General features: G+C 49.2%; 2 protein-coding genes across 2 annotated transcripts in view; both read right to left on the bottom strand.

The window, feature by feature from the left end:
- Nucleotides 1–12,560, bottom strand: part of LOC126580826 (neuropeptide SIFamide receptor-like) — an 83,402-nt gene that overhangs the window by 5,970 nt on the left and 64,872 nt on the right. The gene's annotated exons all lie outside the window — the stretch shown is intronic.
- On the bottom strand, nucleotides 4,542–5,395 carry LOC126580827 (larval/pupal cuticle protein H1C-like). The gene is made up of 3 exons (XM_050244094.1): nucleotides 5,281–5,395; nucleotides 5,068–5,174; nucleotides 4,542–4,960 (listed from the first exon to the last, which is right to left on the bottom strand). Exons 1-3 carry the CDS (start codon nucleotides 5,290–5,292, stop codon nucleotides 4,708–4,710), a joined length of 372 nt encoding a protein of 123 aa, XP_050100051.1. The 5' UTR covers nucleotides 5,293–5,395; the 3' UTR covers nucleotides 4,542–4,707.

The following is a 12,560-nucleotide window of genomic DNA, read 5'->3' on the forward strand; positions in this document are numbered from 1 at the left end:
AACAATTTTCCCTGAATGCTGATCGTTTCAAGCACATTGTGATATTTTTTTTGGATCAATCGAAGCAAAACTGACCAAGCTACAGATTTTTGAAAATCCGCGTTTCATATAAAGCTCCATGCAGATCGTTACTTTGAAGAGCGTTTCCCAAAACCAACGTTTTTAAAGTCGGTGCCCATCGTACCGTAAAAACTACTGGGACGATCGATTCGAAATTTTTAACACATAATCTGTACACTCTTTGCCAGGTAGTCCCGTTGAGATTTCATGAAAATTGTTGATACTGTTTTTTAAACAAATCTTTGAAAATCGTGTTTTTAGGAAAAAAGACAAAAAGCATAACTTTATCAACTTCAAAAATTTGCCAAAAATCGAAAAATAGGAAATTCAACAAAAACTTGACGGAGCTACCTGGATAATCTTATAATCTTTCAAACGAGTATCGATTTGTATTTATCTGATTACCCATCACACAGCTACGATGGGCATCGTAAAAAGTATCTTATCAAAGACACGACTGCTTAAATTTGATGCCATTAATTGAGTTTGTAATGAATCTTCCCCAAAATAAAACTAAGTATTCTGCAAAAGTTGTAGTTTTGTATGCTATTTACTTGGAAAAATTAAGTTGAATGGTTGCGTCACAAAAAATCGTCAAAAATGATCCTTGTTTTGGCTAGAAATTACCGAGCCCTTAAAGACTTTAAACTAGAATTTTCGTTTTCTTCTCAGCAAAGCAAAGATAGAGCAAAGTCCACTAGCCACCGTTCACATCGGAAAAAGCATTGCATGAGCGAAGGAAACACCGAGCAAAAGGGCACACCGTGCCATCAACATGCCACATTGACTGGGCACATTGATTTGCATTCCTGTCGCTTTAAGAAGATTGCATTGCGTCCACCATGCACGGCCAAAGTTGCTTAGTGCAGCTAGCGCATTCCCTAGTCTGACAGATTCGTTTTTGAGGTCCCAGTCTCGGTGACTGATAGTTCGGTCAGTGGTTTACCACAACCAAAACCAGAGGACCGTATCCGGATACCGGAGAAGGCCACCGGCAGCTAGCTCGACCAAGTGTAACTCTCCATACTTGGTACATGAGTAGATCGCCGTCGCAGTGTGTTTCCTCGAATGTGTTGTGGTTCCCGCTTGGTGTCGTTCTCCTTGCTTGACGCTTGACCATCATCATCATCATCATCATGGGCAGCCCTCCCGGTAACTAAACTAACTTTCTGCTGAATTCCTCTAGCGATCTAGTCACAACGCATCGCGGCTAAACTGACGGTCCGTGTACGGGCCAAGGGACAGGGCGCATGGAGACATTGATTCTGCTCAATCCACCGTGACGCAGACTTGGTCCTCTCTACGGTTCGTGTGGTCCTCCGGTGGTCTGCCGGTGACACACTCGTTATAATGCTTGCGGCTGTTTTCATGTGGAAATGTTTGGAAAACTTTCCATCCTTACATCCTTGCGGCTGCACTGGCTGGATGAAGCAGAGCGAAAGTACGTTAACGCTTTTCCGGTTTGTTGGCGTAAAATTGTGCAACCCCCGGGGGCACTGGCCGAGGAGTTGCATGAGTGTGTGCAAAGGGGGGGGGGCAGTCGGGAAGAATGGTATTTTGTCGGTGTTCGATCGAAATACTGATGCAAACGATAGCCAGCCGGTGAACGATGGGCTAATGGAGGTGGTTCCAAACAGGAAGCTAACCTGCCGACAACTGACCAAGTCAAGCGATGGGAAGCGATATATCACACACGGAATTCCTCTACACGACGTGTGTGATAATAATGAAGCACCAGCGATTCTATGCAGTCTAGTTACAGTGTGCAAAAAAGTGTATCCACCCCTTGCAAGACAACTATTACATTCTATTACATTTTGGCTGATTTTTCATGGAAACTCTCAGCCCAAAAATGTGTATCACATATCAATAACTTTGTTTTTTTATTCTTCTTTACTATGCTTTTACATTTTTCAAAAATACCTCCTACAAACCAAGATATTACAAAAACAGTCCAGCAAGATAAGAAAAACACGTTTCTTCATGCTTCTTAGCTGCATAACTCCATTATTTTTGGCGACAAAATAATCCAACGGGCCTGAAAAGATGTTTTTGGGGTTAAACGAACTAAAATGCATTTTTGAAATTGAGAGGAAAAATGGTCATTTAATTATTTTAGAGTAAAAACTGTAACACCATACAATAAAATACATAAAATACAAATTTTCGTATCTTGCTCCACTGTTTTTTGTAATATCTTTGTTCATAGGATGTATTTTTAAAAAAATGTGAAAACTTTAGTAAAGAAAAATAAAAAACGAAACTATTGATACGAGATACATTACATTTTTTAGGCTGAGATTTTTCATGAAAAATCGGTGAAAATATAAATTGTTTGCAAGGGGTAGATAAACTCTTTTTGCATACTGTATGTATGTGGAGCAATGGGTTGTTATTCATTTCATCCAGAGATTGACTATCGATCGTTTAAAATGTTATCGAACTGATGCTTGAGCTGGAACATGTAAAAGCGAACTTCTTTATGTTAAGAAATTTTACATTTCCCACCTACCAGAAATTATATTATCATCCCAGCAATAAAATTTAATTTAAACCAGCTTTTCTGATTAAAAAAAAATGATTAAAACATTGCCTATTGGCTCGCCACCTCGAAGAATAAATTCAATCCATCCAAAACTGAAATTAACTAACTGTTGGTTTCTATTTTATCACGTCAGTAAGAGGTGCTGATTCTCTTTGAAGGTTGATATCAACATAAGGGGTTACGGTGGCGAGACAACATACAATAACATATGATGCATTCAATATTTTGATGCTCGCTAAGTTCAGAAGTGACAAGGATGGGTCAGTTGTGAAGATATTCTTCTACCTCAGATGTCTCTGCCGGTTGATTGTCGAAAGCAAAGACAAAGAAGGCGTTAAGATAAATCTATACCATAAAAATCCATATCAACATGAGTTCGGTTTGAATCGTATACCGGAGCTATCCTAACGTCAAGTCCAATGACCTCGTTTCTCTCTCTCACGAAGGCCAAGAACGTTGGTAAACCTTTACCATCTCGGCAAAAGCTGTGACCATAAAACGATGTTTATCAACGCTTCGACACGTTCCGTTCCGTTCCGTTCCGTTCCGTTTGTGGCCAAATTGATCTGCATCGTGTAATCCTGCCCTGGGAATCGGCAGTATCCCTGTTTGCACTCTCTCGTTCATATGCTAATCAACGCTTACGAACGTACGGTGTACGAACAGGCGTACGTGTCCTTGTGATAAATGCGATTGTTGGCCAATCCGTTCCAGCCGCCGGTCTATCGGTTGCCCCGGACCGTAGAGTGATCCGGGTGTTCCAGATGCATTCGCTCCGTTTCTTTCGTTCCATCCTTCCATGGTCCAACAATCTGCATGTAATTCGTCTTTTCTACTGGAAGCGCAGACCCGCTCTGTGAGTGCATGTGTGAGTCAACGCACGTGTCCTTGCACGCGTTGAGACCAACAAGCACGAATGCATAAAATATGTTTATTGAACTTGATTTGCAACCATTGCTTACGCCAGCGTGGTGACAGTGAGCTTTATTGTTTTGTCGAGATCTATTGCTGTTCGTTCCACCCCCACCGGGGGGGACCAAGACACCGAAAAGGATGCTAAGAAAAGCGGCGAACCATAAAACGATGTGTCGCGCATTAAAGTCAGTGCCGTAATAAAAGATACGCGGTATACGATGACACCCAACGATGGCCGACCGACAACGACACTGACAGAGATGAAGACTGGTACGATGATGGTGATGCTGTTGATGGGCACTGATATTATTATCCTGTGAGCTAAGACGCCATAGTCCAGGGCGATAAACTTCCGAGTATCCGGTCCACAAAGGGATATCGTAAAAAGGCGTACTGCTCACGAGATACGCTGAACGAACACACGGAACTGGCCGTGGTGAAACTTCATCTTAACAGCAAACGACCGCCAGCATGGCGTCTCGTAGTAGCAGCGAGTGATACATTAATTACCAACAGATTCTACCCATTGCCAATACAATAATTGAAGTTATCACGAACCCGCGAGAGGGGGGGACTTCTAATTTTCCAGAGCTCAATTATTAGCTCGATTAGTTCCCCGTATCCCCGCTGGCAAGTGGATACCGATATGGTCGGTTGAGCTACGCCATCGAGCTGGGTGTTACTGTGACAGCACAGCACGTTGTCGCCTGCTGCTTTGATGGAGTGCAGCCTCACGCGTTATTAATTGGTGCTGGATTGTTACAGCGATCGAAGAAGGCGACCCAGGCGACCAGGATGGCGTGCGGATTGTACAAGGACACGGGAACACAGTAAGGAAGGCAGACGAAGGTTTAACTTTTTCAACAAAGTTGTATTGATACTGGTTCTTTGCGTCTACCGCTGCTACTGCATACTGCACTGACCCCGAAACGTGCTTAGAACCCTCCGGTCGGACCGGTGTCCGGTTTTTCGAGGAGGGCCGCGCAACTCTGGTCTGGCTGAACTCTTGGGATGTATTTACATGGCCAGCTGCTGGTGGCGCCACCAGGCGCTCGGTGCTCTGTAGAGTTGGTCGAGTGTCGAGAACTGGATGGGGGGTTTTATTTTGTAGAAAAAGTTGCCATTTCACGCCGTGCGTCGTGGTTTAGTGGGATGATGGGTTTGGGGTGGTGTTGGTGTTGGTGGACTTAGTGGTGGAGGACGACCGGGCTGGCGACGACGCTCTTGACGACCGGGACCGGGTGCACGGAGTGGACGATCGGGGCCGAGTGCACGACGGTCTTGTGGACCAGAGGAGCGTGGTGGATGACTGGGGCGTGGTGCACAACCGGAGCGTGGTGCACAACCGGGACAGCCTTCACGACCGGGGTATGGACGGCAACAACTGGGGCCGAGTGGACAGCCAAAGTCTTGACGACCGGAGCGTGGTGCACGACGTGCCTGCAGGATGAGGAGGGTAGGAGTTTTTTTTTGGGGATGTGTGTTAGAAACCGAAGAAGTAGATCGGTCGACCGGAAGTCGACACTGGCACCGGTGGTGACACTTACGACGAGGAATGGCTCACGGCAACCGGAGCAGCGTGCACGACCGGGACGGAGTGGACAGCGATTCCGGGGGCGGCGGCAGCGACGGCCAGAACGGCGGCAAGAACGAACTGTAATACAAATGGTAATGGAACCCAGTAAGAATCCGTACAATTCTAGACGATCTGCCGATTGCGACGGATTCACGTTCGCGTCACCGGAGCAGGAACTACGTACCAGCTTGTACATTTTGAAGGGTTTTTTGGGGTGGGTTTTCGAAGAACGAAGAAGTTTTGGTAGAACACTTGTTTGTAGTGCAGTAGACACAATTGACTGATGATCGTTCGGATCTGCTGCCAGCTTTTATACTCAAAGCTCTTCGCTTCGCGCAGCACCGCGAACATAAGCGACGACGACGACGACCACGACGACGACGCGTCCTTCCAGTTAGCTATCCACCACCACCACCACCACCACTACCACCACCAACAGCAGTACGAGCAACGCAGCATCAGCTCGGTGTCAGCCAGCAGACCCTGGGCGGAAGTGAGACACCGAAGCTTTGCTGCTGCTGCTGCTGTTGCCTTTCGTTCACTCTCGATGTCTACGGGCTCGGAGTGCCTCCAATCGGAGCGCCGATCACGGCGAGAAGCCTTGCGCGGGGATCAAGTTGAACTCGATTTCGCGTGTCAAGTGGCAAGCGAGTGAGCGAGCGAGCGAGCGAGTCGGTGCCATGCCCCTTCCACCTTTGACTTCGTCTACACGCGATCACCTGCGATGGGGTCTCGTGATGCTGCCCAGTGGAGCCCAGCGCCCGGGACGATCACCCTTCGCTCTTCACGCGACATATCCGCAACATCGTTGTACGGCGTTGTGGCAGAACCTTCCAGCTCCAGTCGTCGTCGGCCTGAGACACCCTCGAGCCATCGCTAACCTCCCCCTTAAACGTGATGTTTTGGTGGCGTCTCACTCGGTCCAACGCACGGACCACGGACCCGTAAGTTGTCAATCTGTTCCGTCACGACCCTGATCGCACAGACCTTCCGATTCCATCTCCTTTCGTTGAGCGTTGGCTCTCGCGAGATCGCCCTCTCTCTCCTTCTCTCACCTTCTCTCTGTGTGTCGCAAACAGGAGTTTGGCCTAGGACCATGCACGGACGACGGACGGAGAGACACCAGCGACGCCGTGGGTGTCGAAGGGCCATGGGAACGTACAAGTAGCGTAGCCACCGAGTGTGTGGGGTCATGTCATACAGGGTTCAAAGGAACGAACCTTAGAGCGGTGACGCTGGTGGTGGGGAAACACGATTGACAGCGCGCCGTGCGATCGTGCGGCCGTGGTAAGATCGTGCTGCCATGTACGAGGTGTTGAGGTATGTGGTGATGTTTTTTTTTTACTCACATTCGCACGCACCATAACCGCCTGGTGTTCGACGGAGCACGACAAAAAAAAAAAAAAAGAACGAGTATAAAACCCAGCTGCGTATTTCCGCGTTCTAGGTCCCGGGTCAGGTCAGGTGGGGCTCGATGGCGATGGTTCCATTCCATTCCGTAACCGGCCACCGGTGATCAGGGGGATGGGGGAGGAGGGGGGGGGGGAGAGATGGGTGAGGTGTTAGGCGATGCGTGTTCAACGATCGCTTGGCTCGATTGAGGCATTCGATTAAATTCTTAACCAACCGAAACTTGCTCCATGAGCCCATAATCGCACTAAATCCCACCACGGGTAGGGTTACGTTAATGGCGTCTTAGGTGTTTGATGATGGGTGAGCGGAAACACGGTCACTGGAGAGTTGAATGCGATGCGTGTAGTGGCGCGGTTACGAAGCAAATTTTAATTCATTATTAGTATTAACAGTGGAGGTACCAGTTGTACAGAGGAGGCGCTCTGTAATTTATTGATGTAATAAATACGCACGAGTATCGAGGACTTTATCGATTATTATTCGATATTTTTATGGAATAACATTTCATAGATCACGGCGATGCTCTCAAATTGTTACGAAACAAAGTGGAAAGTACACTTCCACAGAATAGTTGATTTATTATTTGAAGCAATATTTGTCAGTAACTAACACTTTAAATTCATTTAGAAGGGATCATATTTGTTAGTTTAAATTATTATGTTAGCGATAACTGGTAAGTAACTAGGCAAGCAAGTTCTTTATTGTGTAGCTTTATCCATTTTGAAAATACTAAATGAGATAAGTCAAATAGTGTAAGAATGGTACTGCATTCTTTACTTATTTTTATGCATGCTTTAGTCAATGTAGTAACCAAGGGGTGAAATAGTTAGTTGTCTTTAAAAGACGAGTAATTTCAGGAAGAAACTCCCTTCGTCATCAAAAATCGTCCATGCATTTTCCATTTATTCAGTATAAATTGGATACTTTCTGAAATTGAAAGTATTCCATTTATCATTGGGTGAATACCGACTTTAGAAGCTTATGATCGATCGTTCAAACCACCGTAAACACTAGGCTGATTTCCATCAAAATGTGTATGTAAAAAATGTAAATCGACTCTGTGTTTCAAATAATAAACTGAATATTTTCCAAAGTACGCAAACAATACTGTGCTTCTGTAAGAGTTAAACAGTCTTCGTCTGTAAAATCCTTGTCTATAAGCCAACGTAAGCCCCTTCTTAAATACCCATTTGGAACGGATACGCTCTTAGAATAGCCATCACGGCAATTACGGTTCATATGATGGGATTTTAATTTTTCCAGAAGAACCAACCGCCTTATACCGTCACCTGAACAGCAAAGCCGATATGCTTGCAGGTGATAATCAAACCTCGTAGATACCGTAACCGCGCCAGCGGTGTCTATCGACTAGCAATCACAATAATCAAACGCTGCAATCGACTCATTACAGCATTACAACGTTGTCGTCGTCGTCGTCGATCGCTTGCCACAAAGCCGTAAGCTCGCTCGCACGCACGCACGCACTCACGATACGCCACAAGACGTCAGACGACGGTGCTGTCCGAAAATAAAACAAAAACAGAAAAAAAACCTGTCCACCAGCCCCACGAGAGCGCTGGGACCTCCAGCATCAATCCGTCGTCGAGTCAGCTGATTGATTGCCGCGTGAGAAACGTGTTTTATAAGCGCGGTAGGGGCGCGCTTGCAGGTGAGGTATAATTTTTATTGCTCTTGAACTAGCCCGCCCGGAGAACCAGCTCGGTTTTCGTCCAGCAAGCCGGTCCGGGAGCCTCTGGCAGGCCTTCGATTACCAATCCGGACGCCAATCCGAATCCACCGTTCAATGTCAAAGCCCACAGAAGCCAGCTTGCCTGTCTGTCTGTATCAGGCTTATCCAGTAGGATGAGGTGATAAGCGTTATGTGGAGTTGATGGGGGAGAGCGGGTTGCAACGAACGGTTTCGGTCATGTTTTCAAACACTCGAACCCACTTGCAGCAGGGATGGCTATAAACGGAAGCCGGGTCCGGCCGGATCGGACTGCGCGGATCCATATTTAGGCCAAGTGTTCGGAATTTTGGTTCCACTGTCCCTCGATGACGCTTTCTGGGGGCGAGGGGGGTGTCTCGAGTAGCGGTGTAGCTCAAGGTGGCCCAAGTAGGCGCCAAGTAGCCACCGTGTGAGTGGCATCAAGTGGCGACGAGGGTTAGCACAGTGGGATATATCCAATTAGTGTTCCGGAGGGCCGCCAGCCAGAAATTGGCCAAAAAAAATGAAGCATATCTTCACGCCAAGGGTACCATCCGATATTGGCGACGTCGTCTACGACGATGGTTCGTACGGTGCGAGGTCATCTTGAGATCAGTTTATTGATTTTTGCATTTTCAACTTCCTGTCGAAGTGACTAGCGGCATCCCTTGAGCTCGACCGGCGACCACGATGTGCCGCAGGGCACAAGGCACGTGGTTCAAGGTTTACGATCCGCGAAGACAGATCTCGTCTCGGACAACTCAATGGACGAAGCTGTGGATGAGTTTGTCAGCCAAAAAATCTTCACCATCCCGCGAGGTCACTCGATGGATCGTAAATCGCGCTTCCACTTCCAGATATGCCGGAATCGCTACGATAGCCACGGACCGGGCTTGTGGTACGCTATGTTTTTTTTTTGCAATAAATGCAGCACCAGCGTACCACTGCCATCGGGTACGCACGGCGCACATTACGATAATCGCTTCCATCGCACGGCCATTCAAGAGCACGACCTGGTGGCATGTGGTGGCAAGATAAATGAGAAAACTGTGACCTCTGCCCTCCGTCCGCGATGGTACGCCCTCAGCCAGCCAGCAATGATTAAGCGGCATAAACAATTTAAATTGCCGACCAACCATCGTGGTCCTCGCGGCATAATGGCGGATCGTGGCGGAACGGGAAAGGGAAAACGAACGAACGGAACGGACTGCTATCAACAAAACAATTGTAAAGTCACTGCGCCCCCCCCCCCCCCCCCCTGTATGGACAGCATAAAAAAGGGTGACAGCACCGACCAAACATAACAATGTGCTGGCGATAATTGAGCGATTAATTTTGCGTGTAAGTGGCGTCGTTGCATTCATCGGATGCTTCGTCCGACGAACCTTTAGGTGGGCCCGTTGGGTTCGACCCGTTGCATCGTGCGGATGAATGATTGAATTTGGATTGCAATGGTAAAAAGTGCAGCCAACGTGCAGCCATTCCAGATTCCAGGTCACGCCGGACCCTGTCCCTGAGCTCGATCTCGAACCGGAGCCGAGGGTCCATTTGACCCATCCATCCGGCGATCGCGCGTGTTCTTGAACTGTGGTAATTGACGTTCTGCGTTCGCGACGATGTAAGATGACGATGTAAGAACTTCATCGTTCGGGGATCGTCTCTATGGTGGAGCGCGATCGTGCTGTAGGTCAGTTCGCTGATACTGTTGCTGTTGGTCTGCAAGGACCAACCGGCTTGGGCCTGGCTATTAGCTGCTTCTCCGCGACTCCGTCAGAACTCATCGCCAGTGCGTGGTCAGCGTTTTGAGGTCGATCGTCGAAGCGTTGCGCCGACAGCAACGCGGCAGCGAAAGATAATTGAAATAGATAGGAACCAGCACCCCCGTCCGACGCTGGTGGACGGAAGCATCGGTGTTTGTGTCGATGGCGCATGTTCGCCGCCAGAAGATACACGGCCAATACACATGTCCTGGGCGCACAGTCCCCTGTCGTGATCGTGGTACCTACCAGCGGCGCACCAATCACATCTCAATGCTTTTCCTCTTTTCGAACCTCGTACTGACCACCGCCGGCACCGCAGAGACGTACCGCGAGTGGCGAGGGTTATCCGGACGGGTTTTTTTTTCGGACAACCTTAAGCTCGTTCGGTTCGGGCCACTTCAGCTGTCAACCGTCCGCTTGCCCAGCTTCGGTTCGTTGTGTTGTGTTGTCGTTGTTGGCGGAGGTTTCAAGCAATGCTCCGTTGGTGTGTGGGTCAAGCGTGGATGCAAAACCAAGCTGCGCCATCAGTAACACCGGAGCTGGGCTGCTGGAGTGTCATTTAGGCGATCTACATGCTGGCTAATGATGTGCCGAGTGCTGTGTGGGGTTGTTCGATCTCGGTTTGCGATCTCATAATTTAGGCTAGCAGGTCACTGGTTTCTGGTTCGAGCACTCGGTCTTGGGGCTCGGTTTCCACGTATCAAGGGTAGTCGTGGGCCGTGTAAGCGTTTTTTTTTTTGAGGTTTGAGGCTCCAACTGGCACACTCTACAAGGAGCTGAAGCCCTAGATCAGCATCGGATCGGATGCAAACTGGGCCAGTGCATCTACAGCGATCGGATTCGGATGTGCCAGTAATCCAATCTCGTGCACTCGTGGTTTGAGTAGCTAGCGCAGTAGCGGTTGGTGGTGTAACTTGCGCTCGGCTTGCGACACTCGCCAGGGGCCTACGCTCGTTCTCGCGTTAAGCTGATCGATTGGCTTGATCGCGAAAGTGGGAACACTTGGCGTCACTGCACACAGTCGAACCAGTAGCAGTTCTATTCTTGAGGCTGAAAATGTGCGACGATCCTAACGAGTGGTAAGGATTGCTGCACTTCTTGCAGCACGCAGCATCCACGAGATGGAGTTCCACTTGGATGCCCTTTAGCCAGACGGTTTCTTCTTTGCCGAAGAAGCGGGAAGGGCAAAGGAGACCTTGCATCAGATGGGAAGCAACACGAGCCCGTGTAAACGTGTAAATGTCAAGTGACACAACGATCGCAGTTGCGGTTGAGTTACGCAGATTCACCCTTTTGTGCCGTGTGGCGGAAGGACGATCTCATAAAACACGATTCTAGATGTAGGATCGGCCGTCCTCCTGCTGCTGGTGGTGATCTCGTTCCTTCTCCTCCTCCTCGGGCACGGTATCTCATTACCGTAATGACAGCATTAATTCATCGCTTGATCAGTGCGTTCGGTTGCTGTTCGGAGGTTCACTGTCTTCGCCATGTTGCGTCGGTACGGCGCGACCTTGAGAGAGTGCGCGAGATGTTGATGATGGTCATCGCATCATCCGCAACCCCTCCGCCCCAGCTCAGCACCGTTCACGCTGCTTGGCCACAACTCATCTGATCTGGAGCAGCGCGCGCGCGAGCTCGACCGGCCAGCCAACTGCGGCGCGACCTTGCGACCTTGCGTGCGCTTTATCGTGGCCATCGCCAGCCGCCCAGCTTCTTCCCTGTTCCTCATTCATTTACGGCAGCCTGTCCGAGGGCCGCCGCCATCCTCCAGCAGCGCAAAAAGGTTGAACGAATCGAGGCAAGTGCCGCGAAAACATGGACCCCCGGCGGCATGGGGCAGCAGCAGTAGCCTTGTGGCGCGCGACAGGTTGCCTTTGCCTGCCCCTAGCGTGAACCTCTCGGACTCCTTATTTATGCGGCGCTGCACTTAAGCTGTCGCTGAAATGTGATATCACTCTCTCGCAGGCTCACTCGATGCACGACGACGGCCTCATCATGCGAGCGCTTGACCAGATTGTTATTACCGGCCATAATCGTAAAGCCGGTTCTTTGCTCGAGCCTCGCTCGACCGCTTGCTGCTGACTAATACTCGAACTCGAGCGCACTGGCTGGCCGGTTGCCATCGATTGCTGCATCTGGGAATGCAACAGCAACAGGCGACTACAACGGCGAACGGCGAGTGTTATGCAACACCGGCATCGGTGGCGGCGACGGCGGCGTCACCGTGATCATCGTCATCATCTCGACTTTCGCTTTCGCCCATCGGTGATGGCGGGAGGACGGCGGTGGCGTGACTTCGACTCAAGATCACTCGACAAACGGCCACAACGAGCCACGAGATTGGAGTACAAGTTCATGAGCACCAGCACCAGCAGCACGCCACCAGCGGCTGGACATTAGAATTTTAAATTCAATTACGCGCGATGGCGTTGTGTCGTGTCGCCTTAAGACGCCTTGGGCCAATCTTGGGAGGGAGGGAGCGAGGGTTCTAATGAGAAACGAAATAAGATGTGACATAAAGCGATGCGATGCGATGGACCATTAGGATTGACGTTGATCGTGTTGAGGGTTGAAGGATAGCGT

This window comes from Anopheles aquasalis, chromosome 2 (genome assembly GCF_943734665.1).
Source record: "Anopheles aquasalis chromosome 2, idAnoAquaMG_Q_19, whole genome shotgun sequence".
NCBI classification, from domain to species: Eukaryota; Metazoa; Arthropoda; class Insecta; order Diptera; family Culicidae; genus Anopheles; species Anopheles aquasalis.